We start from the raw sequence: 26,202 nt of genomic DNA, 5'->3' as shown, positions 1-26,202 counted from the left end.
TGAACATCTAGAAATTCATCTACTGACCTACCACTTATATCAAGATAACATAGGCAGTGACTTAACACTTGACAACCATTTGCATCAGTGCATTCATCAGCCATGTATGCACATTTTCTGAATGCAGTGAGAAATTCTTCACTTTTTCAACTGCTGAGTCACTGTGGCACTGCATGCTTCTAACCAGTCAGTTGAATTTCTTGTAGAAAGATAGTGAGCATTTGCTGGTCTTGGTAGGAAACAGTGTCCAACTTCTGGATTAACAAATGACAATGCACTTAACATTGTCCTCCAGTTTGTAGAGTGTGGTATCGCTTGCTTAAAGAGAAAGTATGATGTGACAGCCATGTTTGTTCACATAAACTGTTGTATCTCCAGCATTCTTAACAGCCTCATTAAGTACTTCTAAAATTGGCTTTGACAATGACACAGCTGCTACGCTGAAACCTGGCTTATAAGGCTTTCTGCATGTCGATGCAGTCCAGAGGACTGGTGTTTTGCAGCCTTTTCACATAGTTTGTCAGCACTGGATTTGCTGATCAGTCTGGCAAACCAAGCTCCTCCACTTTTACTATATAAATCCATGGTATGCTCACATCTTGAATACTGTGCAGTCCTAATTGCCTCATCTCAAAAAAAAAAATAGTGGAGTTGGAAAAGGTACAGAGAAGGGCAATTAAAATGATTAGGCGTATGGAAGAGCTTCCATATGAGGAAAGATTAAAAAGACTGGGGGACTTTCCGGCTTGGACAAGAGACTACTATGTGGGGGATATAAAATTTTGACTGATGTGGAGAAAGTGAAAAGCTCCCTCACATAACACAAGAATTAGGGGTCTCCCAATGACATTAATAGGCAGCAGGTTTAAAACAAACAAAAGGAAGTACTTTTTCATACAACATACAGTCAACCTGTGGAACTTTTTGCCAGGGGCTGTTGTAAAGGCCAAAACTAAAGAAGGATTCAAAAAAGAACTAGATAAGTTCATGGAAGGTATGTCTATCAATGTCTGTTAGCCAGGATGGGCAGGGATGCAACACCATGCTCTGAGAGCATCTGTTTGCCCGAAGCTGGGAGTAGACGACAGGGGGATGGATCACTCAATAATTGCCCTGTTATGTTAATTCCTTTTGAAGCAGGTGGCACTGGCCTCTGTTGGAAGACAGGTTTCAGAGTAACAGCTGTGTTAGTCTGTATTCGCAAAAAGAAAAGGAGTACTTGTGGCACCTTAGAGACTAACCAATTTATTTGAGCATAAGCTTTCATGAGCTGTAGCTCACGAAAGCTTATGCTCAAATAAGTTGGTTAGTCTCTAAGGTGCCACAAGTACTCCTTTTCTTGTTGGAAGACAGAATACTGGGCTAGATGGACCATTGGTCTGACCCAATATGGCCATTCTTATATTCTTATGTAAAAATTAATTATAATATAATAAAAATGTTTAGTACAGAAATTCCCAACACCAGCCAAAATTGATCACTTGGGCAACACAACTCTTCCTGGTGGATACCTAGGAAAGGTAGGTGAGTTCATGGAAATACAATCTGGTCCTGAAGCCTTCCCCCCACCCTGGCTCATCATTAGCTGTCAGGGGAGAGTTCATTCAGACCTTGCTTACAAATCATAATTTTAAATGATAAGGTTGGCCAATTTGCCGAAACCAAGGCGCCAACATTGTCAGAAAAAACAACAGCTATGTGAGGAAGCTAGTCTTTCTTCATACTTTTCAAACCTATTATACTTTTTCAGGTACAAGTATTTTATCATATGTTGTATAGGCTTTTAAAGTGTATATTACTGTTTCAATTTCAATTCAAATTTCCAACCAATGACAAAATTGGCGACATGGTTGTAACTAGTTGATCACTGGGGAGCTGTGGGGGGGTATAGGGAAGGCCCAGTTTCACTGAGTTAAGTCTTCTGCTGCAGCACCTCAGTAGGTTACATCAAAGAGGAGCTGCAGTGACTAGGCATTCAGTTGCCTGTGCCTTTAAGAACCCAGCCCTAGGAAACCCATGTTGAGAAGTACTGTCTGTGGGAGGGGAACTAAAAAAGCCCCTCTGCTTCCCCTACCCTATTTTTTGCCAAACACTGGTGTCTCAGTCCACTGGGGTAACTGTTACCCCCTCTGCCGGGGTTTTGCCCTCTGACATCCCCTGGCAGTGCCTCACCCTGGGGCTTAACTCCATCTCCTTTCCTCCCTCACCCCTTATTTTGCCTTCAGTTCCTATCCTAACCCTGCTTCCAGCTGCTTGCCCCCCCCCCCACCAGTCAATTTTCACCACTTGCTCAGACCTTGGCCACCCCCCTCCTCTGATTTGCCCCCTTTGCAAGCCCTGTAAAAAGCAGTCAGCAGAATCTTAGGGCTAACAAGGGCAGGGTGAAGAGTAGTGGCTTCAGCAGATGTTTCTGAGCATGTTCAATTTGTGTGACGTGCAAAAAAGCCCCTCTGCTCCACACACCTATTTTTTTTTTTAAAACAAACACTGGTGTCTCACTCCAGAAGGGGAGCTGTTACCCCCTCTGCCCCTCCTTGTGCTGGGGTTTTACCCTCTGGCAGCGCCTCACCCCAGGGTTTAACTCCGTCTTCTTCCCCCCCCATCATCCCTGATTTTGCCTTCAGCCACTATCCTAACCCTACTTCCAGCTACTCGAGCCCCCCCAACCGGTCAATTTCCGCCCCCTGTTCAGTCGCTGCCGCCCCCCTTTGCAAGCCCTGTAAAAAGCAGTCCGCAGACTCTTAGGGCTGAGAAGGGCAGGGAGAAGGGCGGCGGCGCCTCCCGTGGGGGTTACTGAGCCTGCTCTGTAAACCACAAGCGGCACAGGGCCACCAGGGGGAGTTTCCCCGCCGCGGCGCTCGCGCCAAATTTGAATTTTTATTTTCCCCCTTTCCGGAGCAGGCGGCCGTGCTGATGGAGGCGGTTCCGGAGCTGGAGCTGCGGACGCCTGTGCAAGGACCGAAGACAGCGGAAAGGCCGGGCCCGGACTCCGGTTATGACTCCAGCATCCGCTGGCATCCGCGGCGCCGGCAGGACTCGCCCGAGGCGGTGGTGGGAAAGTTCTCGCTCTCCGGAGCCGAGTGCGATTCCGGCCCCAGTAGCCCCGCAGCCGCCGCCTCGGATGCGGAGGGACGCGCGGACACCTCCGGCTGCAGCCTCCTGGCGAAGGCCGAGCCGCCTGCGAGCGGCAGCTGCTCCCCGCTCGGCGATGGCGACGGGCAAGGAGAGACTCCGAGCCCCCAGCGCCTGCCGCTGAAGCGCCGTTGTGGTGAGAGGAGAGGGAAGGCAGCAGGGCAGCTCCGTGGGGTCACTTTCCAGCCGCCCCGCTCCTGGTGCTGGCGGGCCTGTGGGCGGGTGTCCCGCCTGGGGAGGGCAGGGGGATCCCTACAGGGTCCCCCTCGAGGACCGTCCCAGGCAGGGCCAGCTCCAGGATTTTTGCTGCCCCCAAGCAAAACAATTTTTGGATGCCCCTATTTTTTTTTCGTGCCCCCCCCCCCCGCTCCTTCCCCAATCCCCAGCCCTACCGCCTCCTCCCCTGGGCCTGCCGCATTCTTTCCCCATGGCTTCCGGCGGCTCCTCAACTTCTCCTCCCTCCCAGGCTACCGGCGCCAAAGGGGCAAGCCTAGGAGGGAGGAGAAGCGGCGTGGGGGGGGGGGTGCTCAGGGGAGCAGGCGGAGGCGAGCTGGGGGCACATTTCTAGGGGAGGCATAGCCAGCACCGGAATGCTGCCCCTAGAAATGTGCAGCCCCAAGCACCTGCTTGTTTTGCTGGTGCCTAGAGCCGGCCCTGGTCCCAGGTTAAATGGCTGGGAGTTCAGTAGCTTTAAAAAATCTAGTTCTAGGAGGAGCTGCCCCTTGAAATGCCTTTAAATCTTTTCTACTTCAAACAAGGGGTTTTTCTGCTCCTGGCTTGGAGCCTGCTGCACTATGGGTACAGCTACACAGCAACGCCACCCCCACCCCTCAGCAGCTACTCTCAGAGCTCCGGTCAACTGACTCAAGCTTGCTCAGCTCACACTCTGGGGCTAGATTCTTGGCTCCCAGACCCTCCCCACTTGCTGGGTTTCAGCCTGAGCCCAAATGTTTACACTGCTATTTTTAGCCCCACAGGACAAGCCCCAGTCAGTTGACCCAGGCTCTTAGCCTTGCTGCCATGGATTTTTTATTTTATTTTATTTTTTGCTGTGTAGATGTACCCACACAGACCTTCTGACTCAGGTTCATCGCTTGACCTGTATCCCCACTGCAAAATGACAGGGCCTGAACCCAAGTCATAGTGGGACTTGGGCTACAAATCACCCCCTGGGCAAGTCCTAGGACTCAGGTCCTGAGTGCTTGCTGTGGTGAGTCAGACAGGTGTGTGTATAGATGGTAGGGAGGTTTGGGTTCAAATCTGAGTTTGCACTCTGGTTTACAGTGGAATGTGTGTGTATATATATATACACACACACACACAGTAACTCCTCGCTTGTAGTTATGTTCCTGAAAAATACAACTTTAAGCAAAACGAAGTTAAGCAAATCCAATTTCCCCATAAGAATTAATGTAAATGGGGGAGGTTAGGTTCCAGGGAAATTTTTTTCACCAGACAAAAAACTATATATATTTAAACAACTATATATATCACACACACAGTATAAGTTTTAAACAATTTAATACTGTACACAGCAATGATGATTGTGAAGCTTGGATAAGGTAGTTAAGTTAGAGGGTAGGATATTTCCCAGGGAATGTCTTACTGCTAAATGATGAACTAGCACTCGGCTGAGCCCTCAAGGGTTAACATGTTGTTAATGTAGCCTCACACTCTACAAGGGGGCACGAATGGAGGGAGGGGATACGGTATGGCAGACAGAGACACACACCCTGTCTGTGTGAGAGAGAGACGCATTGCTCCGTTAAGTATTCTGACACCATTCTAAGTACCTTGCCTTTAAAACGATCAGGAAGTTGAGACAGCAGCTGCCGCCACCAAGCTTCCCCTGGCCTGTCCCCATCCTGCTCTATATGGAGAAGGCGTAAGCAGGGGGCAGAAGTAGGGGGGAGGGGACATCCTGACATTAATCCCCCTCCTCCCCCCTCCCTTGCACAGCAAGCAGGATGCTCTGGAGAGCAGCTCCAAGGAAGAGGGCAGGAGCAGCACATGGCAGTGGTGGGAGGAACAACTGAACTGCCAGCAATTGATAGCCTGCTGGGCAGCTGCTGCACAGCGAAATTAGGGGAGTGGGGAGCTGATAGGGGGGCTGTCAGTCCACCCTGGTTCCAAGCCCCCACCAGCTAGCTCCAACGGGCTGCTCTTTCTTCAAGAATGGACAAAGCAGACAGCTGCCAAACAACGTCTTAAGGGAGCATTGTACAACTTTAAATGAGCATGTTCCCTAATTGATCAGCAACGAAACAACATTAACTGGGATGACTTTCATTGAGGGGTTACTCTGTGTGTGTGTGTGTGTGTGGTCCCATCAGCAAGGGAGAAACAGACTTTCAAAGGAGATATGTACAAAGTTATTGCAAATGCACAAAAAATCTGAAAAAATAGGGTTTTTTCTTCTAATCTCTCAATTCTAGTAATTCTAATAGACAAAATAATTCAGAGATGTATGAAACTCCAGTCCTGTAAATTGTTCCATGCAAGCATGGAACTTGGACAACTAGTAACTAATAGCTCAGTGGTTCTCAAACTTTTGTATTGGTGACTCCTTTCACACAGCAAGTCTTTGAGTGTGACCACCTCCTTATATATTAAAAACACATTTTTTATATTTAACAGTTAAAAATGCTGCAGGCGAAACAAGGTTTGGGGGTGGAGGCTGACAGCTCATGACCCTCACATAATAACCTCACGACCCCCAGTTTGAGAACCCCTGTAATAGCTGAATCTGCTTTTTAAATTTTTGAAATGACTAGATTTCAACTAATGGTGTCCCTTTTTAAACAACAAAAAGACTGGTTTAGTGCTTCAGTCTGGGAATTTATCCTTACAAGGCCCATGTTCTGTACCTGGCTCTGCCACTGACTGTGAGGCCTTGTCTATACTGCAAATGCTTTGCCAATATAACTGTTCTGGTATAGACTGGCAGAGCCTGTTAGTATAGATGCAGGATATGCCAAAAGAAGATTTTTTTTGTCACTACCATAGTGGCACCTCCCTGCATGATGTTAGCTCTCTTCTGTCAACACAGCTGGGTCTATGATGGGGGTTTTGCTGGCACAGTTGTGTCTGCTGGGGAGGAGGATTCACATCCCTGACCTCATAGCGAGGCTGACAAAACCTTATAGTGTAGGCCTGACCTCATGATAGTGATCTTGGGAAAGTGACTATGGGTATGTCAAGGCTATGTCTACACTGCAGTCAGGAGATGTGATTGCAGCACTTCTTACACAAGCTAGCTTTGATCTAGCTACAATGCAATAGCATGGCAACTCAAAGCCAAGCAGTCTCTGATCTGGATGAGTGATACGGAAGAAGTTTCTTACAGAGGGAGCAGCTTGTTCCCATTCTGCACATTGCAGCATGTGTCATCTGCCATGCAGATGGTTGGTAACATAGTGCAGATTGGTCTTCTGCTGATGTGTTGTCGCAAGGCACCTCCCATATATTTAAATCTCCATATCTCTGTTTACCCATATTTGCTTCACAAGGATGTTGTAGGCCTTACAGAGATACTGCCAACCTGAAACTTAGTCAGTTTCAAAAAAAAAAAAAAAAAGACTTTAAAAGTAGTTCCTGGTCCCACACTTAATCTTGAGTCCCCATGATACTGTATCTAACTTTACCATTATAGTTTTCTGTTTTTAAAATGTTTTCTTTTCTCTTGCTATCTGAAAGTAACACAGAGACTGACTGACAATGAAGAGTGCTATCACATAAATAAAATATATTGAAAAATAGAAGTAACTAATTTTTTCTTTAATTTTTCACTTATCATCATCATTGGGATTACTTGTTACAATGTTCAGACAATGTCACTGTTTAAAGTAGATGTAGTCATTTTAATTCCTTAAGTGCTCTGAGAACCTCCAATGGAAAGTAATGTAAAAAGACAAGGCATTCATAAGCATTATATTCAGAATAATAAGACTTGGTGCTGACTCTTCTGATTTCAGGTCAGTACTCCAACATCCTCTGGAAAGTAATAGCTGGTGTACAGACTGTGGTTATTTTGGTGTTGCTTCTGACAGGTAAGGGCTTTAGAATAAGGGGAGAACATCTCCTTGGACATTTTCATCTTCTGGCTTGTTTCTAGAACTGTGAGAGTGAAACTAATGCAAATGCCCACAATATGAAGAAGGCTTAGATTCTCCCTTGCATCCCTGGCCAAAACTCCTGATGGTACATTAAGTAATATATAGCACTTGCATGACACTTCCTGGTTATCGGATACACATTTAAAATCTGAACACCTATCTCAGGTTAAGTATCGGTATTTCCATTTTATTCAAGCTTCCCAACCTTAGTTTGTTCCACCCCATACTCCATTCACTAAACAATGTTGATTTTTGAGACCGCTAAATTCTTACTGTAGCAGCTCCCTGTTAATTTGTATTGTGTGCTCACTCTCAGGAGAGTTCAAATTTGGCATTTTCTTTTCTTTTGTATACTCCTTTTTAAACAGCAGCAGAATTCAAATTGGTTTATCAGTTCATGATCCAAAATACTTAAAGCATTCTAGTTCCAACTTGAATTACTATATTTTCTTTCTCTGAAATTCCCCTCATCAGCTTAATTGGATTCAGTAGTCGTTTTGTCCCCTCAAACTGTTTTATAGTGTTCTGTGTGCAGCTAACCAGAAAGGATTGAAAACTACAAAGTTACAAGGACTGGTAACTGATATCAAATCCTGAATCAATGCCTAGAAAACAATCAAGTCACAGTTCTGAGGTCTGATACCTTAGAAAACCAGCAGGACTAGAGAGTTCTGCTATGTATTTTAGGGTAGAGCCCATTATTAGCAAATGCACAAGTGGTACAATAAAGATGGGAAAAGGTTCAAAATATAAAGCAGAGAAATAAAACAGAAATGTATAAATAAAAAAGTCAAAAGAGCTAGGTAGATATGACACATATTTTAGCCATTCGATAGCTTCAGGGTCAGCGGTATGGAGTATGAAAAGGTCTCCTGGTAGACCAGCAGAAGATGAGCAGCCATTCAGTAGATGTATGGTGTCTCCAGGTGCACGTCAGCTACACAGATGGCTGTTCCTGAGTCCCGAGGTGTGGTCATTTCCTGCACTTCACCCTGCATCTGAACTGGTTGAGCTTGCCCCAGAGATAGCATGGCAGCTCAAAGCCAGGCAGTCTCTGATCTGCATGAGTGATGTAGAAGGAGTTTCTTACAAAGGGAGCAACTTGTTCCCATTCTGCTCACCACAGTGTGATCACATCTGTTGTGGAGATGGTTGGTAATGTAGTACAAGATTGGTCTTCTGCTGATGAGTTGTGGCGAGGTGCCTTGTACATATCTTTGAAAAGTGGCAATTGTGGTGTCAGGTTTTTTGCTGCAATATAATGCCTGAATTAGGTAATGAGATATTTGAAAGGACTGGCAGCTGCTCTGTGCTGGTTGGTCTCATAGCCCTTGTTGTTCTCATTGTCTGATTCAATTGCACATCAACTAGCGTTGTGCTTTGGTGTGGTTAAGCTCTCCCTGCACAATACTATATTCTCCAACTGAGTAGCAGAGAGCTACATCACTGTACTATATAAACAGCATATGCCAATGGAAAGCTGGAAACAAATGTTGTGTGCCATCACGGTAGATACAAGCCTTTAAATCACACAATTCATTAATATCATCCCTTTTCTTCCTAGTTCTCAATTCTGAACTGATTTTGGTAGCTGCTGTGTCAAATTATTGGAGCTCGTAACCAAAGCTTTATGCTACATGAAAGCAACTGGGAATTGCAGTGGGAGTATGTGGCGGTTCAATGACAAGACAGGACACAGCTTTTAGCAAGCAAGCAGGCTGGTCTACTAACCGACTTCTGCCTGTCAGCTTTCCACGTTCCCCTTTATTCTCTCTCTCCCCCCGCGCATTACATTCTCCAACAGATAAAAGGAATACACTGGCTTTGTTTAACATTCTCATTTACCAATTTCTATCTACCGCATTCTTTGCTCTCGGGCCTTGAGCCCAGTCCTGGGAGGCTTCCCACGGTTCATGCCATCTGGGCGAGATTCCAAGGTTGATGCCCTTGAGAGGAGCTGTGTGTGCACAGGTCCAGCACAACACTCCGGGTGTGCCCTGAATTTTGCCAAGCGCATGAACCTTGTATGAATCCTACAGGAGTACATGGGTATGAGTGAGACTGGAATTTGGTTCCTGTCTCTTGCTTCATTTTCTTCAGTGTATTCACTTTTCTGTCTCATCTGATGCTTTCTTTTGTATCTCTTTGTTTCTTTTCTTTCCCTTTCATTAGCTACTTTCTTTCTGTCTCTCACATTACGTTTTACTCTCCACTCTGCTTCTTCACTTTTTTTTTCCTTCTAGCTTTAGAGGTAAACTGCAAAAGAAAAATAAGGGATATGGGCACTTTATTCCCTGCTGCATTATTATTTATAGAGAAGGACTATGAGATTATTTTTAAATGAAGGGGTTTGTTCTGCTTGGTTTTTTAAATGAAAACTTCAGCTCTTGCCTTCTCGGAAAAACACTGTGAGCTCTATGCATAAGATAAGTTGCCAGAGGAATAACTTTAAAAAATGTTTGTTTGTTTTTTCTGGGTTTTTATATGTCATAAGAAACTAAAGACAACTTCCCCACCCTTTTCTTTGCGTGTCACCTTTAACCAGTTTTTCCTGTCCTTTTTTCCTCCGTTCCTGTCCTTTCTTCCTCACCCATGCTCCCTCCTCCTCCTCTACTCCAAATGTGTTCAGAGGAAAACCAAAAGCTGCTTTCCTTCTCCTTTAGTCTGTGAGGAGACAAGTCAAGACTTAACTGCAGCTCCAGATTGCCAAATGCAGCATTTTGTTCTTTCTGCATCCTGTGTGCAGCACAGAGGGAATGACGGTCACTTCAACTGCCTGCAGAGAGCAGCACTGCTACTAGCTTCAGAAGGAGAAGAGGGAGCACTATGCCACTGACTTGCTGTCTTCTGGCCTTTGGGAAAATGACTTGCTCTTCTGTCTCAATTTCCCCATCTACAAAATGGAGATAATATTTGCCCACCTGCCTAGGGTTGTGAGGATTAATTAATAGCTGTATAGTGCTTTGAACATATAAATCACTATTTATAAAAAAAAATGCTAAGTATTCTGAAAAATCAGGCACTCTTATTCTGGCATAAGAACATCCACACATGGAGTTAATCAGGAACAGCTATTTTGGAATAACTCCCTCTGAAGACAAGCTCTTATTTGGATTTTTGAAGCTATCACACACTAGTGCTTTACAGCCTATAGAGAGAGGAATCATTTCTCCCACCAGTGAAATGCAGCTATCACTGTAAGTGCTATGTGGCAGCTGTTTAACAATACACAGCAACATTGCAGAAAATTTGGGACAGAAAGTGGGTCTATCTTTTTATGGCTTTCATACCACGGCTTATCACTAGGGTAGCAGAGCCCCTAGTGAAGAACATTGTGCCCTTGTGAAATTGCAAGACACAGGTAGGGTGGTTGCACTAGGTACCTATTCAAATTTAGTTTGTCCAGGACAACGGGCACTCTAGAACTTCAGCTGGAATTTCAATGATATTCAGACTGAGGTTTAGTGATATTCAGGTGTTCTACTCTATCTCAGCAGCCTGTAATATGGCTGAGGAGAAAATAACATGTCTTAGAATGTGACTATGCTGTTTGCCTTATGTCTCCCAGGAACTCTCTCTCCACAGGTCAGGCAGTGTCCAGAAGACTGGATATGTTTTGGAGGGAACTGTTATTATTTTTCCACTGATACAAAGAGCTGGGATGCCAGTAAGGAGTACTGCACCTCACATGGTGCAACACTTCCTGTGATAAAAGAGAAACTGCAACTGGTGAGAATGTGAAACTACTGTACCTGTTTTAACAAACATCCCATTACTGACTTATCTTATGTACCTAATGAAGTCCGTTCTGGAGGTTTCCTGTATTGATTATTTGTACAGCAATATAAATGACTGTGGGAGAATTATAGACAAGACAATGCTGCACCCACAGTCTAAAGGTAAAATATTGCATTATCATCCTCTAGAAATAGAGCAGGTGGGGAATGTTCCAGAAAGTCAAAACAGAAGGTCAGTGTGGTGGCAGGTGAGAGAGAGGATTAATAGGTATTTGGGATGGACCACTTATCTTCACAGTCACTTGTAAAATAGTGGAACAAATATTCAGAGGAGAAAACATGCTATTCTTCCACTACAGGATATGAATAATTCCAGTTGAAATCAATGACTTATGTCTTTTGGGATAATTGGGGCTCAGAGTGGAGCCAATAGTAATGGCATGAACATAAGAAAGTGGAGACTGAATGTTTGGGTATGGGGTATAATAGGATATGAAGTAGGGAAATGATGGCAACCCCATTGCTTCAGAACCTCAAAACTAGAGTTGACAGAACACTAGAAAATGAACTACAGGGAATAGTCCTTCACTGGCCCTTTGGAGATGCAGTAAATGACCTCATAGTGTTTCTGGGATCAGTCAACCAAGAAACTCTGTTATTTAAAGGGTGAGTGCCTGCTGAAAAACTGTTCTTAAATAATCCTTACATGGAAAAGCCCAGTGGCTATCTCCTTCCCATGCATGGGTGATAAAATGACAATCAAAGTTTATAGTGCAGACAAGAGCTAAGTATGGGCAATGGGATGCAAATTTAGGAATAATGGCAGTTGAATAGGGTAAGAGGAATTTGTGGAGATGTGCAGGAAAGTATGGTAGTGAGAGCCCTGGAGCTGGGGCTTTCTGAGGACTTTTAGAATAAAGTGGTGACTATGTGGAAACAATCTCATTAGCCTCTGCTGTTGATGGAAATGACTTTTTTGTGTTTTTTTTTGTGAATTACGGTGGAAGTTAGTTCTATGTTGTGCAAGTCTTCCCCTTCAAAATAGATCTTTTCAATTCCATCTGTGGAGACAATGGCGGCCTTCCAAGATTGCATCTATCCCTACGTTTTTATCTACAAGCCCTATAAAATACTGAAAAGAGTAAGGAGGAAGCAAATGGATTTCAATAGAAATCTCCGTGGACACAATATTAGGAACAGGAAGAAATTAATCCCCTGTCTTTTTTAATAAGTAGACTACTTCGTTTGAAATACCACTTACTCAAGTCATAATGCCAATAATCAATACTCCTGAATAAGGCTGCGAGTCTTTCACGGAGGTCACAGATTCCATGAATTTCCGGGACCTCCATGGCTTCCACAGTGAATGGTGGGGCTGACCCCTGAGCTGCTGGCCCCGAGCAGCGGCTGGCCTGAGGGACTGCCTGAACAGTGGCCCCAGGGGCCTCGGAGCAGTGGGTGGCTGGTGCCCTCCAGATCAGCTACAGTAGTCATGGGTATTTATAGTAAAAGTCATGGACAGGTTACAGGCCATTAATTTTTGTTTATTGTCCGTGACCTGTCCATGACTTTTACTAAAAATACCCATGACTAAATCTTAGCCTTACTCATGAACCAAGAGTAGGATTTGTGAGGGAGTGTCATTCCCCCAGGAATCCATAGCAGTGAGTGGGGAAAAACAGTTAGTCACCTTTTTTAACTGTTCGAGATATGTTGCTCATAGCCATTCTAATTAGGTGTGCGCGCGCTGCGTGCACGGCTGTCAGAAAGTTTTTCACCCAGCAGCATCCGTTGGGTCAGCTGTGGAGCCCCCTGGCGTGGCGCCTCCATGGCGCTCAATATATGACCCTGACGACCTGGCACCCCCTCAGTTCCTTCTTGCCGGCTACTCCAACAGAGGGGAAGGGGGGCAGGTTTGGAATGGATGTGAGCAACACATTGAAGAACAACAGTTACAAGAGGTGAGTAACCATTTTTTCTTCTTCGAGTGATTGCGCATATCGATTCCAATTAGATGACTCCCAAGCCTTACTTAAGCGGTGGGGTCGGAGTTAAGGAATGCTGATTGTAGTACCACCCTACCGAAAGCCATGTTGTCCCTGGCGTGCTGGACAATGGCGTAGTGCGAGGTGAAGGTATGCACCAAGGACCAAGTTGCTGCCCTGCAGAGTTCTTGGATCGGTATTTGGGCCAGGAACGCCACTGGCGAGGTCTTGGCCCTAGTGGAGTGTGCGGTAAGAGCTGGGGTCAGCACCTCAGCCAGCTCATAGCAAGTGCGGATGCAGGACGTGATCCAGGAGGTTATTCCTTGAGAGGAGACTGGGAGGCCTTTCATCCGGTCCGCCACTGCTACGAATAGCTGGGTCAATTTTCTGAACGGCTTAGTGCACTCTGTGTAGAAAGCTAGGGCTCTGCAGACATCAAGGGAATGCAGCCGCTGTTCCCGGGGACGAGCATGAGGTTTTGGGGAAAAGACGGGTAGGAAAATGTCCTGGCTGGTGTGAAAGTTCGACACCACCTTGGGGAGGAAGGCTGGGTGCGGTCTGAGTTGCACCTTATTATCCCTGTGGAGACCGTGTAAGGCGGTGCTGAGGTGAGGGCCTTCAGCTTGGAGACATGTCTCGCGGACATAATGGAGACCAAGAAAGATACAGGAGGGAGCACATGGCCAGTGGTTTGAACAGGGGCCCCATGCGCCTTGAAAGGGCCAGGTTAAGATCCTACGCAGGGACAGGCTGACAGATCTGAGGGTATAGATAGTCCAAGCCTTTGAGAAAGCGACCAACCATAGGGTAGGCGAAGACAGAGTGGCCAGATGTGCCCAGGTGGAAGGCTGAGATGGCAGCGAGGTGAACCCTTACAGACGACACTGCCAGGCCTTGCTGTTTCAGGTGCAGGCAGTACTCTAAAATAAGGGGTACCGGTGAGGGTGTGCAGCACTGGTCACACCAACACAAAATATATGATGGCTCTAGTAGAGGGCTTCCTGCTGCCTAGCAGGACCTGCTTTACTTGGTCCAAACACAGAAGCTCCACGAGGTTCAGCCATGCAGTGTCCAAGCTGTGAGGTGGAGGGACCGCAGGTCAGGAAGACACAGGCAAGCATGGTCCTCAGTGAGTAGATCGGGAAGGAGAGGCAACATGACCAGTATGTCCACAGACAGCTCCAGCAGCATGGTGTACCAGTGCTGGCGAGGCCATGCTGGAGCTATCAGAATCCGCTTTGCCCTCTCCCTGCAGATTTTCAGCAGGACTTTGTGCACGAGAGGGAACGGAGGAAAGGTGCAGAGCAGACGACCTGTCCAGGGTAGCAGGAATGCATCTGTGAGGGAGCCTGGGCTGCAACCCTGGAAGGAGCGGAATGCTGGGCACTTCGTGTTGCATCGGGTGGCAAACAGGTTGACTGGGGAAACCTCCATCTTTGGAAGATGGGGTGTACAACATCCGGTCGGAGAGACCATTCGTGCAAGTGGAAGGATCTGCTGAGGCGGTCCACCAGCGTGTTCTGGATCCCAGGAAGAAAGGATGCTACCAAGTGAATGGAATGGGCTATGCAGAACTCACATAGTCAGATGGCTTCCTGGCAGAGGGGGGTCGAACGCCGCCCCCTTGCTTGGTGATGTAAAACATGGCCGTGATGTTGTCCGTTAGAACCGCCATGCAGTGACCATGCAGTTGGGCCTGGAAGGCTTAGCAAGCAAGGTGCACCGCCATTAGCTCCCTGACGTTGATATGGAGGAAGAGCTCAGTCTGTGACCATAGGCCCTGAGTCTGAAGGTTCCCCAGATGTGCTCCCCACCCCATAGCTGACGCATCCGTAACCAGGGACAAGGAAGGCTGGGGGCTGTGGAAGGGGACTCCATCGCACACCGCTCAGGGGTTGAGCTACCAGCGAAGGGAGGTGAACACCTGTCCCGGCACAATGACCACTGAATTCAAGCTGTTGTGCCCCAGCTGGTAGGCCAAGGTGAGCCATGCCTGCAACGGCCTGAGCCGGAGCTTGGCATGCCGGGTCATGTACGTGCAAGAAGCCATGTGGCCAAGGAGACTCATTCACGCTCTTGCTGTCGAGGTTGGGTTTTGCTGAAGGCCTTGAATGATGCCCGTGATAGCTTGGAAACGGGACTCCGGTAGGAGGGCTCAGGCCTGAACTGTGTCCAGCACCGCCCCCAATGAATTCTAACCTCTGGGTCGGTTCCAGGGTCGACTTTTCCACGTTGAGGAGGAGACCCAGCCGTTTGAACGTACACCTGACCAGGCAGAGTTGGGACTGCACCTGTTTTCTGGTGCGGCCCCGAAATAGCCAGTCGTCGAGGTAGGGATACGCTTGCACCTGCTGTTGACGGAGGGAGGCAGCCACGACCGACATGCACTTGGTGAACACTCGGGGGGGGGGGGGGCTGTTGAAAGGCCAAATTGAAGGACCGTAAACTGGTAATGTTCACGGTTGACCAGGAAGCACCTGTGCGCCGGATGAATTGATATGTGGAAGTACACATCCTTCATGTCGAGGGCGGCATTTGAAGATCCAGGGAGGGGATAATAGTGCCTCGGGAGACCATGCGGAACTTCAAATTTACCATGAATTTGTTGAGCCTGTGCAAGTCCAGGATGGACCTGAGGCCCCCTTTGGCCTTGGCAATTAGGAAATATTGGGAGTAGAACCCCTGGCCCCTTAGCTCCCACGGAACCTTCCCTACCGCTCCCATGGCGAGGAGTGCCTGACCATCCTGAATAAGGAGTTGCTCGTGAGAGGGGTCCCTGAAGAGGGACAGGGAAGGGGGATGGGAGGGTGCGTAGGAGCAGAATTGAAGAGAGTATCCCGCTTCCACCTTGTGAAGGACCCATTGGTCCAAAGTTATTTGGGACCACGCACAGTGGAAGTGGGATAGACTATTCAAAAATGGTGGGGAAGGATCCGGGGGTAAGTCCGGTACGCCATCCTCGAGCGTCCCTTCAAAAGGTCTGCTTGGAACCCGACGATGGTTTGGTTGGGCCCTGGCCTTGTCCAGACGGGGGTTGGAAGGCTTCCTTCTGCTATTCCGTCCCCTATGCCTGTAAAAGTCCTGCTTTGGTCAAAGAGGGTAGGAGTGCTGTTGCGGCTGCTGGGGCTTGAAGTCCTTCTGTTGGGTTGCCAGGGCGTGCATACCGAGGGACTTCATAGTTGCCCTCAAGTCCTTTAGGGTATGCAGCCTAGAATCAGTCTGTTCCGCCAACAAGCCCACCTCGTCGAAGGGCAGGTCCTGCAGAGTCTGCTGAACCTCAGGCAGCAGGCCCGAGGCTTGCAACCAAGAGGTGCGCCTCATGACAACTCCAGAGGACAAAGTATGCGCTGCCGAGTCCGCAGCATCCAGTGAGGACTGCAAAGAGATCTGTACCACCGTTTTGCGTTCATCAACAAGGGCCCCAAACTCCTCCCGGACTCAAGGGGCACAAGCTCCTTGAACTTGAGCATTGAGTTCCAGGAGTTGAAGTTATAACGGCTCAGGCATGCCTGCTGGTTGGCAATCCTGAGCTGGAGCCCCCCACGTGGAGTCCAGCTTGCGGCCAAACAAGTCCAGCCACTTGGCCTCTTTCGACTTGGACACTGGGGCCTGCTGACCCTGCCTCTCTTTCTCATTCATGGTTGCAACCACCAGGAAGCAGGGCTGCGGGTGCATAAAGAGATAATCATGCCCCTTCAAGGGCACGAAGTACTTGTGTTTGACCCCCTTGGCCGTAGGGGGGATGGAGGCCAGGGTCTGCCAGATGGTTTTGGCATTGGCCTGAATGGTTTTGATGGGGGGCAGGGCGGACCTTCCGGAGCCAAAATGTCTACCAGCGGATCCTCCAATTCTACCACCTCCTCTGCCTGCAGGCCCATATTGCGCACCACCCTGCGCAGAAGGTCCTGGTGGGCGCAGCTGTCTATGAGGGGTGGCCCAGAGACAGAGGTGCCTGCTACGGCCTCTTCAGGGGAGGATGACAAAGAGGCCAAGGGGGAGGAGAGGGTCATCCCAATCTTCCTGCTCTTTGGGAGCTCAATGCCCTGTGTCGCTGACCACCTCCGGCTCAGGAACCGGAGTTGGAAGTGGTTCCGAGGGGGGAAGGAGGCATGATGCCTCCTCTGCACCCCTAGAGATGGGCCGACTGGTTGAGGCTTCCGGCACCCTCTGTTCAGAGGTGGGCGACCAGGAAGCTGGGTCTGGTGGTATGCCCACGGAGTCCAAAATGGCCACTGAGTTGGCCCCTGCTATGGCCCTGCTCCCACATCAGGGCACCCACGGTCCAACCGGCGCCAGTCCTGCTCTGAGTACTGAGACGCTCTCTCCAACCCCGAGGAACAGGATCGGGACCACGAGGACCAGGGCAGCGCCGCAAGGCTGGGGAGCTGTGCCGGGACTGGGAGCTGTTCTGCAAAGGCGACTGGTGTGCGGAGTGGTGCCATGACTGGTAGCATTGACGCAACCGGCGTGCGGAGTGCTGCAGGGACTCCTAGCAGTGCCGAGATCTTGAGTGGTGCTGAGGCTCGACCAACAGTGCTGACCGTAGGATCAATGCTGGCTTGCCTCAAGACGGTGCCATATACTGAGGCACTGGAGGCTTGGTGTGGAGCAGAGGAGACCCTGGTGCCGTCATGGCAATGAGGTCCCTCGCGGCCGCAAATGTGTCTGGGGTGGACGGCAGCTGGACATCCACAATGCTCGGGGTTGGGGAGTCCAAGGGCACCAGACTCTACGGCTCCCCTGTGGGGCCGAAGTCGATAATGCCGTGGCCACAGACTGCCCCTGGGCACTCCTCTCTGGGACGTACCACAGCGGCCGGCTCCAGAGGGATGGGTCTCTGGGACGGAGAGCCACTTTTCTCCTGCTTCCAGTGCCGCTTCAGTGCCGGGGCGTGGGAGTGGTGCCAGGTAGATGCCACCGGCTTTGGTGCTGAGAACAGCAGTGCCGCAGGTCTCGGCCAGAGTCCATCCATGGTGCTGCTTCCACTACTGCTGCCGGGGCGCTGCGCACCAAAGAACTTGGTGCTGGATCCTGCCACACCAAAGGAGGCTGGGAGGTGCTTAAGGCGAAAGTTCCACTCCTTTTTGGTCCTAGGATAAAACCTTTTGCAGATCCTGCACTTTTCGGCTTGGTGAGCCTCCCACAGACGCTTCAGACAAGAGTCATGGGGGTCGCCTGTTGGCATGGGCTTGGAGCAGGACTTGCAGGGCTTGAATCCCGGGGACTTGGGCATGAGAGCCCTCTCAAGGAAAAGCAGTCGGGTGGAGGGTAACCCCCAGCCCCGCAACCCAACTGCCACTAACTATATAAGTAAGAAAACAAGAAGAACTACACCTCTACCCCGATATAACACAGGTTCGCATACAACGTGGTAAAGCTCCGACACGCTGCTCTGGGCAGTGTGTTAAGGGTGCTGGGCCAGGCTGGGACCAAGGAGTTGGATAAGGGGCGGAGGGTCTCGGGGGCAGTCAGGGGCTCCCACGCCCCCAGGGTCTGGGAGACAGGAGCTGTTGGGGGGCACTTTTGGGGGCCCTGCAGTCCCAGAGTGGCTTGGGGGATTAGCGGGGGGCCGGGAGCAGCCTGCTCCGCTTCCCTCGCCCCAGCCCCAGCCGTGTCGCTCGCGGAAGGGGGCTTGGGGGAAGGGATCCCCCCACACCCACCGCCAGCTCCCAGCCATGGCGCTCAGTTTCCCGCCGCAGGTGAGTGTGGGGGGGCCTCCTTTCCCCAACTTCCCGCCGCGGCTGGGAGGTGGCGGAGTGGAGCGGGTTGGTCTCCACTTCCCACCGCTGCCAGGGGGTGGGAGGTGTGTATAGGGGTCAGAGCAGTCAGGGGACTGTGAACAGGGGGGTTGAGTATGGGGTGGGGTCTTGGGGGTGATTAGGGATGGGGGTCTCTGGAGTGGGCGGTCAGGGAACAAGGAACGCGGGGGGGCAAAGCAAGTTCGATATAACGCGGTCTCACCTATAAGGCGGTGACCTTTTTTTGTCTCCCGAGGACTGCGTTACATCGGGTAGAGGTGTACTAACAGAACCACTATGAAACAAGCTAGGGAAAACATGGAGAACTTGCTAAGCAAGATGCCACAGTTCCAACAACCGTCACGGAACTGACGGGGTGCCAGGTCAGCAGGGTCATTTTTTGAGCACCATGGAAGTGCCGCTCAAGGGGGCTCCGCAGCTAACCCGATGGATGCTGCTAGGGGAGAAAATTTCCGACGGCTGTGCATGAGGCGTGTGCACACCTAATTGGAATCAATATGAGCAATCACTCAAAGAAAAAATGTTCATGTTGACAGTGGCTTCTTGAATGATTGACTAGCATCCAGTGGGTTTTTTTGCTGCCTTAGTTATCACCCCCCCCAACCCCGATACCCAGTAAAAATAGTAAGTTTATTAGCAGCTTATGCAGGGAAATGCAGAGACTTAAGTTGGTATTGGTTGACTCCTGCTTTGTAAATGTTCATGCACATCTTTTTGTCAACTGCCTGGAATCTAGTTTTCTTAAATATATTCATGTATTGAGGCCTGAGGTCCCTTTTACCCAAAGGAATAATTGTTTTGGTGGTAATGGGTAAGTATTTTTTTTTAAATTCAAATCAATAGTGAAAGCTATTCCTGTCCTGTGTAGAGCAAATTGCATAAGAAGGGAGGTTCAATTTAGGATGGGCCACGAAGGAAAAAAAAATTCTGCTATTCTCAATTACAGGAGAACATCGAACGCTTGAGACAGAACCATTACTACTGGATTGGGCTAAGAAAGGAAGCAGCAGAATGGCAGTGGGATGATGGATCTCCATTTACTAATGATGTGTATGTTTTTTCAGCTGTGACTAGAAACTTGGTGGGGGGTATCGGCATATGTCTGACTGAAACCAGAAAGAAAATGAGTTGCTGTCAAAGCAGAGTTGAGAGACATTGTATGTAATTATTTGTAACTCATCAAGACACTTAACTTCTGCAACAACAACAAATAGGTTGTTTGCTCATTGCTTCTGTCTTTAGTTGCATAAATCTGGAGCTGTAGAAATGATTGGTGATCCTGGCTTTTCACAAACATTTATCTTCAGAACAGAAGTGATTCATTCCCATTTATTTTTTTTCTTCTCCCTAGCATCCAATTGGAAAATGAAGACGCGAAGCTGAAGTGTTCTTTCCTAAACAGTGACAAAATTGTTACTGTAGATTGCACATCTTCAAGACGCTGGATCTGTGTCAAAGAGTCCAAATGAGTAGTAGTCATCTCCAGTGAAGGGTTTGTTAGTAGTGCAAGGTACAAACATAATCTGATTTTTCCCAGTGGAGTTTATTACAACTTCTAAATTCTAACAAGAGTTTTTAGAGAAATGTAGCAGATAGAGCTCTCCTGAACATAAGATCTAAAGTGCTGTAATTGGAGGCCTGTTGCAAGGTGCATTGGGGATGCCTGTAACTGATGTGCCATCACAAGCAAAATCCAGCTCCTGTAGACATCTGCACTTATTTATTTGTATGTGTGTATATATACCTACATATGTATTATGATAGTGTTCAAAGTCAAGATCTGGATTATGCTAGATGCTGTACAAACTCAGTGAAGACATTGTCCTGAAGAGTCAGCACCCAAAAGTGTACTTTTGTTGGGGAGTGGGTGTGTGTGTGTGTGTGTATACACATAGTGATTCATATGTCCATGTAATACATTATAGGTCATTGAGCCCTGGTATGAATGACGCGTGCTTGACATGAATGCATGTGTTGCAAGTTAGCAACTGAAGCAAGAACTTAAGGTCAAGGACTATTAGAACTCTTTGTGCAAAAACAATCTTATGCTCCGAGGAAAAATACTGAAAATCATCAGAAAAGGAAATAACAACAGCTGGACTGATATAATATTGTATAAGAATTGGAGGAAATGGCATGTCTTGGATCATGGCAGCCCACCCAGGATTGTCTCTTTGGAGTTGTGTGGGTAGAAGGCCTAATAAAGGCAAAGGACCGATGACGCGACGGAATGGATTATGAATGGGTGCCTATTTTTTTTTTTTTTGCAAATCGAAGTTGTTTATTGATCCAGAGAACCATGTGGATATAGATGTGATTTTCACCAGCTCCCCGCATCTTATGATCTTATCCTGATGGAAGGAACCTCGACTGGCCATTGGGAACATTCTGACTTTTGGACTCCGGTATAGTATGTTTGGGGTGTGAATATGGAGTGAGTAAGGTTTGTTTTGTAATCAGTGAAGAGCATTTAGAGTATTATATACCAACACTGTTTCCGGTATCTGCTTGCTCCCCATCTCATAGGGAGACCTCTATTACAGGTCTAACACTTAGGTAATTCACAGACACATAAAAAGATTACATTGTTTAAAAAAAAAAGACAAAAAAACCACAATGTGGGGAGAGAGAGTCTCAGCATGAGCTTTTCCCCGCCATTTATATTTTCTCTTCTCTGTCTTGCCTGTTGTTTTGTTTTTAGTCATTGTCCATGTCACTTTTTTAGTTTTTATCTCACGCCATTTGCCTCTTTGTCAGTGATGTTATTTCTAAGAAGCTAGGCAACAGTTACATACTAGGAATTTTGGTAATCTTTAATTTTTTCTTAGGAATTCTGCCCTTTCCTCACCATTTACCCTACTAGAACCTTTGGCTCCTTGGTTATATGACTTTATAACCTTTCCCTGCTCTTCCCAAATGCTCCTGCTACCTCCTCCCCATGCTTCAACTACATCACTCACCCCTTGAAACCCTCATTTTGTTGTTAACAGAAAAAAGTCTGTCTGGATTTTTTTCTTAATTTCTAACACTGACAAGGGATTAAGGGGAAAAATAACTTTTGTTTTGTGAACAGCATTTTATGTAAATTAATGTTCACTCTTTTCCCAGCAATTTGTGTGGATTTTTCCAACAGCAACAGGGAGAAAAACTTTTTTTTTTTTTTTAATTGACTAGATTTCAAGTTCATGTTACCCACTTCAATTCAGTCCATTTCAGAGATTTGGGTGTGTGTGTGTGTTTGTTTTATAAATGTACTTGAATCTATAGCAGGATTTCCAATTTACCACAGACACAAAAGAGTTTTGTTGCAGAATTCAGCTCCCACTTGCTGGGCCTTCCTTAACATAAAATGCTCTAGAAAGCCAATTATAACTTAAGTGCTATATCATGGCTGTTTTAAGGCAATGGGTCTAAACTTCTTCTATACAGTGATCCTATGTGAAAACAGAAACAATTTTCAAGATCCTCCTTCTATCTAGCTATAAAGAAGGGAAAGGTGGTTGCAACTTCCTGAAACTTGTTTGTGACCTGACAAGGGTCACAGCTCCCAGGTTGAAAACCTGTTATCTCAGGTATCTGCCGTTATCAATCTGTGTAGCCAGGGGTGAGTTCCAGTGCCATATCTTGAATCTGTTGTTATAATTTTTACTAATTGTTTGTTCAGCTTTAGATTTCTGGGTTATTTGCCAGACACACTTCAGAAGCTAGGATCACGCTCCTCTGACAAGCTGCAAAATCAATTCTAAATCTGCAAAGCCTACAACTCTAACCTGCCTAGAAACCCAAATTGCATATTAAGGCCATGTGAGAATAGATGTAGTATGGTGTTTAGGATCCTCATGTCCCACTGAAGGTACCTGGCAGTATTAGACACTTTTAAACAGTTGGATACTTGAAGTTTGTATATTTTTAACACAACCCTTTTATCAATAACTATTTTTTAAACTAGATCATGTACACTTTTCTCAATGTATTCATTATTTTTAATTCAGAATGTGAAGCATCTTTCAGAACAGGGAGGGACAAAAATGTATAGAAGTAGCAAAGAAAGTGAGGGTGGCATTTGGCTTCTGTTTTATGTATCTACAGTGTTTGCTCATCCTGGGAAATAATTGGACATGGGGCCAAATTTCAAAGTCTTTTAGGCACCTAAAGATGCAGGTAGGCGCCTAGTGGGATTTTAGAAAACACATGAGTAAGTTGGGTGCCTAAGTCTGACTCAGTCCCATCTTAACCTTCTTAGGTGCTTTTGAAAATCCCACTAGGTGTTTATCTGCATCTTTAGGCACCTGAGTGCTTTTGAAAATCTGATCCATACATGTTTTTAAAATACCTTGTTTTCCAAACTGTATGGTAAATATAGTTCAGTTGACCATCTTATCAGAAATAATTATTATAATAAAAATCTAATCAAAGACCCTAGATCACTTTTTATAATGGTCTGGGAAAAAATATGTACATTGCAGAGATACATCCATAGAAAACCTGTGTATAGAAGTTCAGCATATTTGAATTTGATAATCTTTGATTAAAATAATTCCATTTGAATCTGTTATTTGATAATCTCAAATCATTATCAATCAGATTAATACAGGAAAGAAGACATATTTTACCACCTCCTGTACTACACGAATAGATAAGCTAAAAGAGTTCTAATGTGGTCATAATTAATAACATCTGTGACAACTGACAGTTCTTAATGAGTTAAACATCTTTTAATGGGTCCTTAATTTCAGTCATTACAAAAAACATTTGCTCTAACAAGTACCTCTTATTAATCACAGAACATAATTAGAGCATAGGCATCCCTTATCAATCACCCAGTCTTATTTGTAACATACTTTTGTAGACACACATTAGTTTGAGGGGTCTTTTCCTTAGACATTCAGATTCCCACAAGCTTGAAGACACCAGCAATAATGAGATACAGCCCAATACGGGAAATTCCTGAACACAAGTCACTCACAGGCTAAGAACCAATACTCTGGGACTTAGAATTCAAAGACAGTCTTTGCTAATATAAAAGATTCTGGGGTAATAGTTAATATGAAAATTAATTTAATATACAAGAAAGAGGACTAAAAAGATTAATATTTACCAACAAGTAGTTGTATGTAAAACTCAGCTATATAATGTCTTTGTATATATTTTTTTGTCTGTCTGTGTCTTGTCTCTTGCTCTCTCTATTTGTTTTATCATAACTGACTGAGAAATTGAGGATTAACACAAATATCTCCTGCAATTATTCTGATCCTATTCATGCTTTCTTGCGGGGTATGGATTACTACATGGCAGTGTTTATGGAAGGGTACAGCGGTGATGCAAAGATATTGTAAACAGCTGCATCTGATGCCAATGGACTAAGCACTGAATAACTCCCATGTTTTAACACACTCGAAAATCAGACAAGTGCCTAAATATGGATGTAACCTAACTTCAGGCTCTTATTTTTAAAAAACAAATTATAAAAACATTACAATAGCCTGGGGCTCAAAACTTAATGTGACCTTTTCATAAGAGTGCAAAGTCACCAAAGCTTGTAGCCTGAGCTGGGCATACTCCAGTGCAGATGGCTAATCAGTTCTGACAAGCTTAATTCTATGAGTCCAGACCAACTAACTGCTGTATGCTCCATAGGACCAGTAGGCCTGGGATTAAGAACATAAGAATGGCCATACTGGGTCAGACCAAAGGTCCATCTAGTCCAGTATCCTGTCTTCTGACAGTGACCAATGCCAGGTGCCCCAGAGGGAATGAACAGAACAGGTGGTAATCGAGTGATCCATTCCCAGCTTCTGGCAAACAGAGGCTAGGGACACCATCACTGCCCAATCTGGCTAATAGCCATTGATGGACCTATCCTCCATGAATTTATCAAGTCCTTTTTTGAACCCTGTTATAGTCTTGGCCTTCACAACATCCTCTGGCAAAGAGTTCCACAGGTTGTCTGTGCATTGTGTGAAGAACTACTTCCTTTTGTTTGTTTTAAACCTCCTGCCTATTAATTTCATTTGGTGACCCTGTGATGTTCTGTACCTCACGGGAATACCATGCACTCCCATGTTCATCCTTATAAGATGATTGTGTGGTATCCACTGCAAAGCTTGTCATGTCAGGTGTCTTCGGAAGGCTCATGATGCACTGAGCATTGTTATAGTCATGTTATAAGTTGTAATTTCATGTATATAGTTATGGGGCTGAAAATGTCCTCATGGCTTAAAACAAGCACAGGCAAAACTCCAGGAACAGAGGAGCAGTTCACACCTCATCAGGGCATGTATGGGACAAACCCAGCCCAACCTCACAGGAACAAAGGACACTGGCCTAGGCAGCAACAAAGGATCTGTTGGACTCTCCAGTGAGTCACCCCTCTTCCCTTGGTCAGTCAGGGACTATGATGAGGTAATGCCCACCTGACCATGAATGGGGTGGGGGGTGCGAAAGGGGAGAGCCTGGCTGGGTCTGGTGAGAAGCATCTAAGTTTGTAAGAGCACTGAAAGTGTTAAGATCAGCTTAGAATGTGTTTTGCTTTTATTTCATTTGACCAAATTCAACTTGTTATGCTTTGATTTATAATCACTTAAAATCTATCTTTGTAGTTAATAAATTTGTTCATTCTACCTGAAGCAGTGCGTTTGGTTTGAAGTGTGTTAGAGATTCCCTTTGTGATAACAAGCCTGGTACATATCAATTTCTTTGATAAACTGAAAAACTCATATAAGCTTGCAGTGTCCAGGGTGAATAACTGGACACTGGAAGACAGAGGTTCCTAGGGTTGTGTCTGGGATCGGAGATATTGGCTAGTGTCATTTGGTTGCACAATCCAAGCAGCCCAGGAGTAGAAGCTGTCACAGCAGAGCAGGGTAAGCTGGCTCCCAGAGTAAAGGATTGGAGTGACCTAGCAGATCACCGGTCCAGATAACACCAGGGGAACATCAAAGACCCCTAGTTCTTGTGTTATGAGAAGAAGTAAATAATACTTCCTTATTTACTTTCTCCACACCAGTTGTTATTTCATAGACCTCTATCATATCCCCCTTTAGTCGTCTCTTTTCCAAGCTGAAAAGGCCCAGTCTTATTAATCTCTCCTCAACGGAAGCTGTTTGATACTCCTAATCATTTTTGTTGCCCTTTTCTGAACCTTTTCCAATTCCAATATATCTTTTTTGTGATGGGGCGACCACATCTGCACACAGTATTCAAGATGTGGGCATACCATGGATTTATATAGAAGCAATACGATATTTGCTTGTCTTATTATCTATCCCTTTTTTAATGATTCCCAACATTGTTTGCTTTTTTGACTGCTGCTGCACATCAAGTGGACGTTTTCAGAGAACTATCCACAATAACTCCAAGATTTTTCATGAGTTGGAGAACACTTCAATCTCTTTGGTCACTCGATTACAGACCTAAAAGTTGCAATTCTTCAACAAAAAAACTTCAGAAACAGCCTCCAATGAGAGACTGCTGA

The 26,202-nt window shown here is 46.4% G+C and overlaps 1 protein-coding gene across 2 annotated transcripts; it reads left to right on the top strand.

Moving 5' to 3' along the window:
• Window positions 1-2,846: 2,846 nt before the first annotated feature.
• On the top strand, window positions 2,847-25,347 carry LOC140903086 (C-type lectin domain family 2 member B). 2 transcript variants are annotated; one of them, XM_073323827.2, is made up of 6 exons: window positions 2,847-3,268; window positions 7,107-7,181; window positions 10,816-10,976; window positions 19,675-19,778; window positions 20,080-20,238; window positions 20,654-25,347. In XM_073323827.2, the coding sequence occupies exons 1-5, from the start codon at window positions 2,914-2,916 to the stop codon at window positions 20,195-20,197; spliced, it is 813 nt and encodes a 270-aa protein (XP_073179928.1). In that variant the 5' UTR covers window positions 2,847-2,913; the 3' UTR covers window positions 20,198-20,238; window positions 20,654-25,347. The 2 variants fall into 2 exon arrangements, with proteins under 2 accessions (XP_073179928.1, XP_073179919.1); XM_073323818.2 differs by having other exon boundaries at window positions 20,080-25,347.
• Window positions 25,348-26,202: the final 855 nt, after the last annotated feature.

Source organism: Lepidochelys kempii, chromosome 1 (genome assembly GCF_965140285.1).
Source record: "Lepidochelys kempii isolate rLepKem1 chromosome 1, rLepKem1.hap1, whole genome shotgun sequence".
Lineage (NCBI taxonomy): Eukaryota > Metazoa > Chordata > Testudines > Cheloniidae > Lepidochelys > Lepidochelys kempii.
The sequence above is the reverse complement of the archived record's forward strand: the minus strand, read 5'-3'. Positions and strand labels throughout refer to the sequence as shown.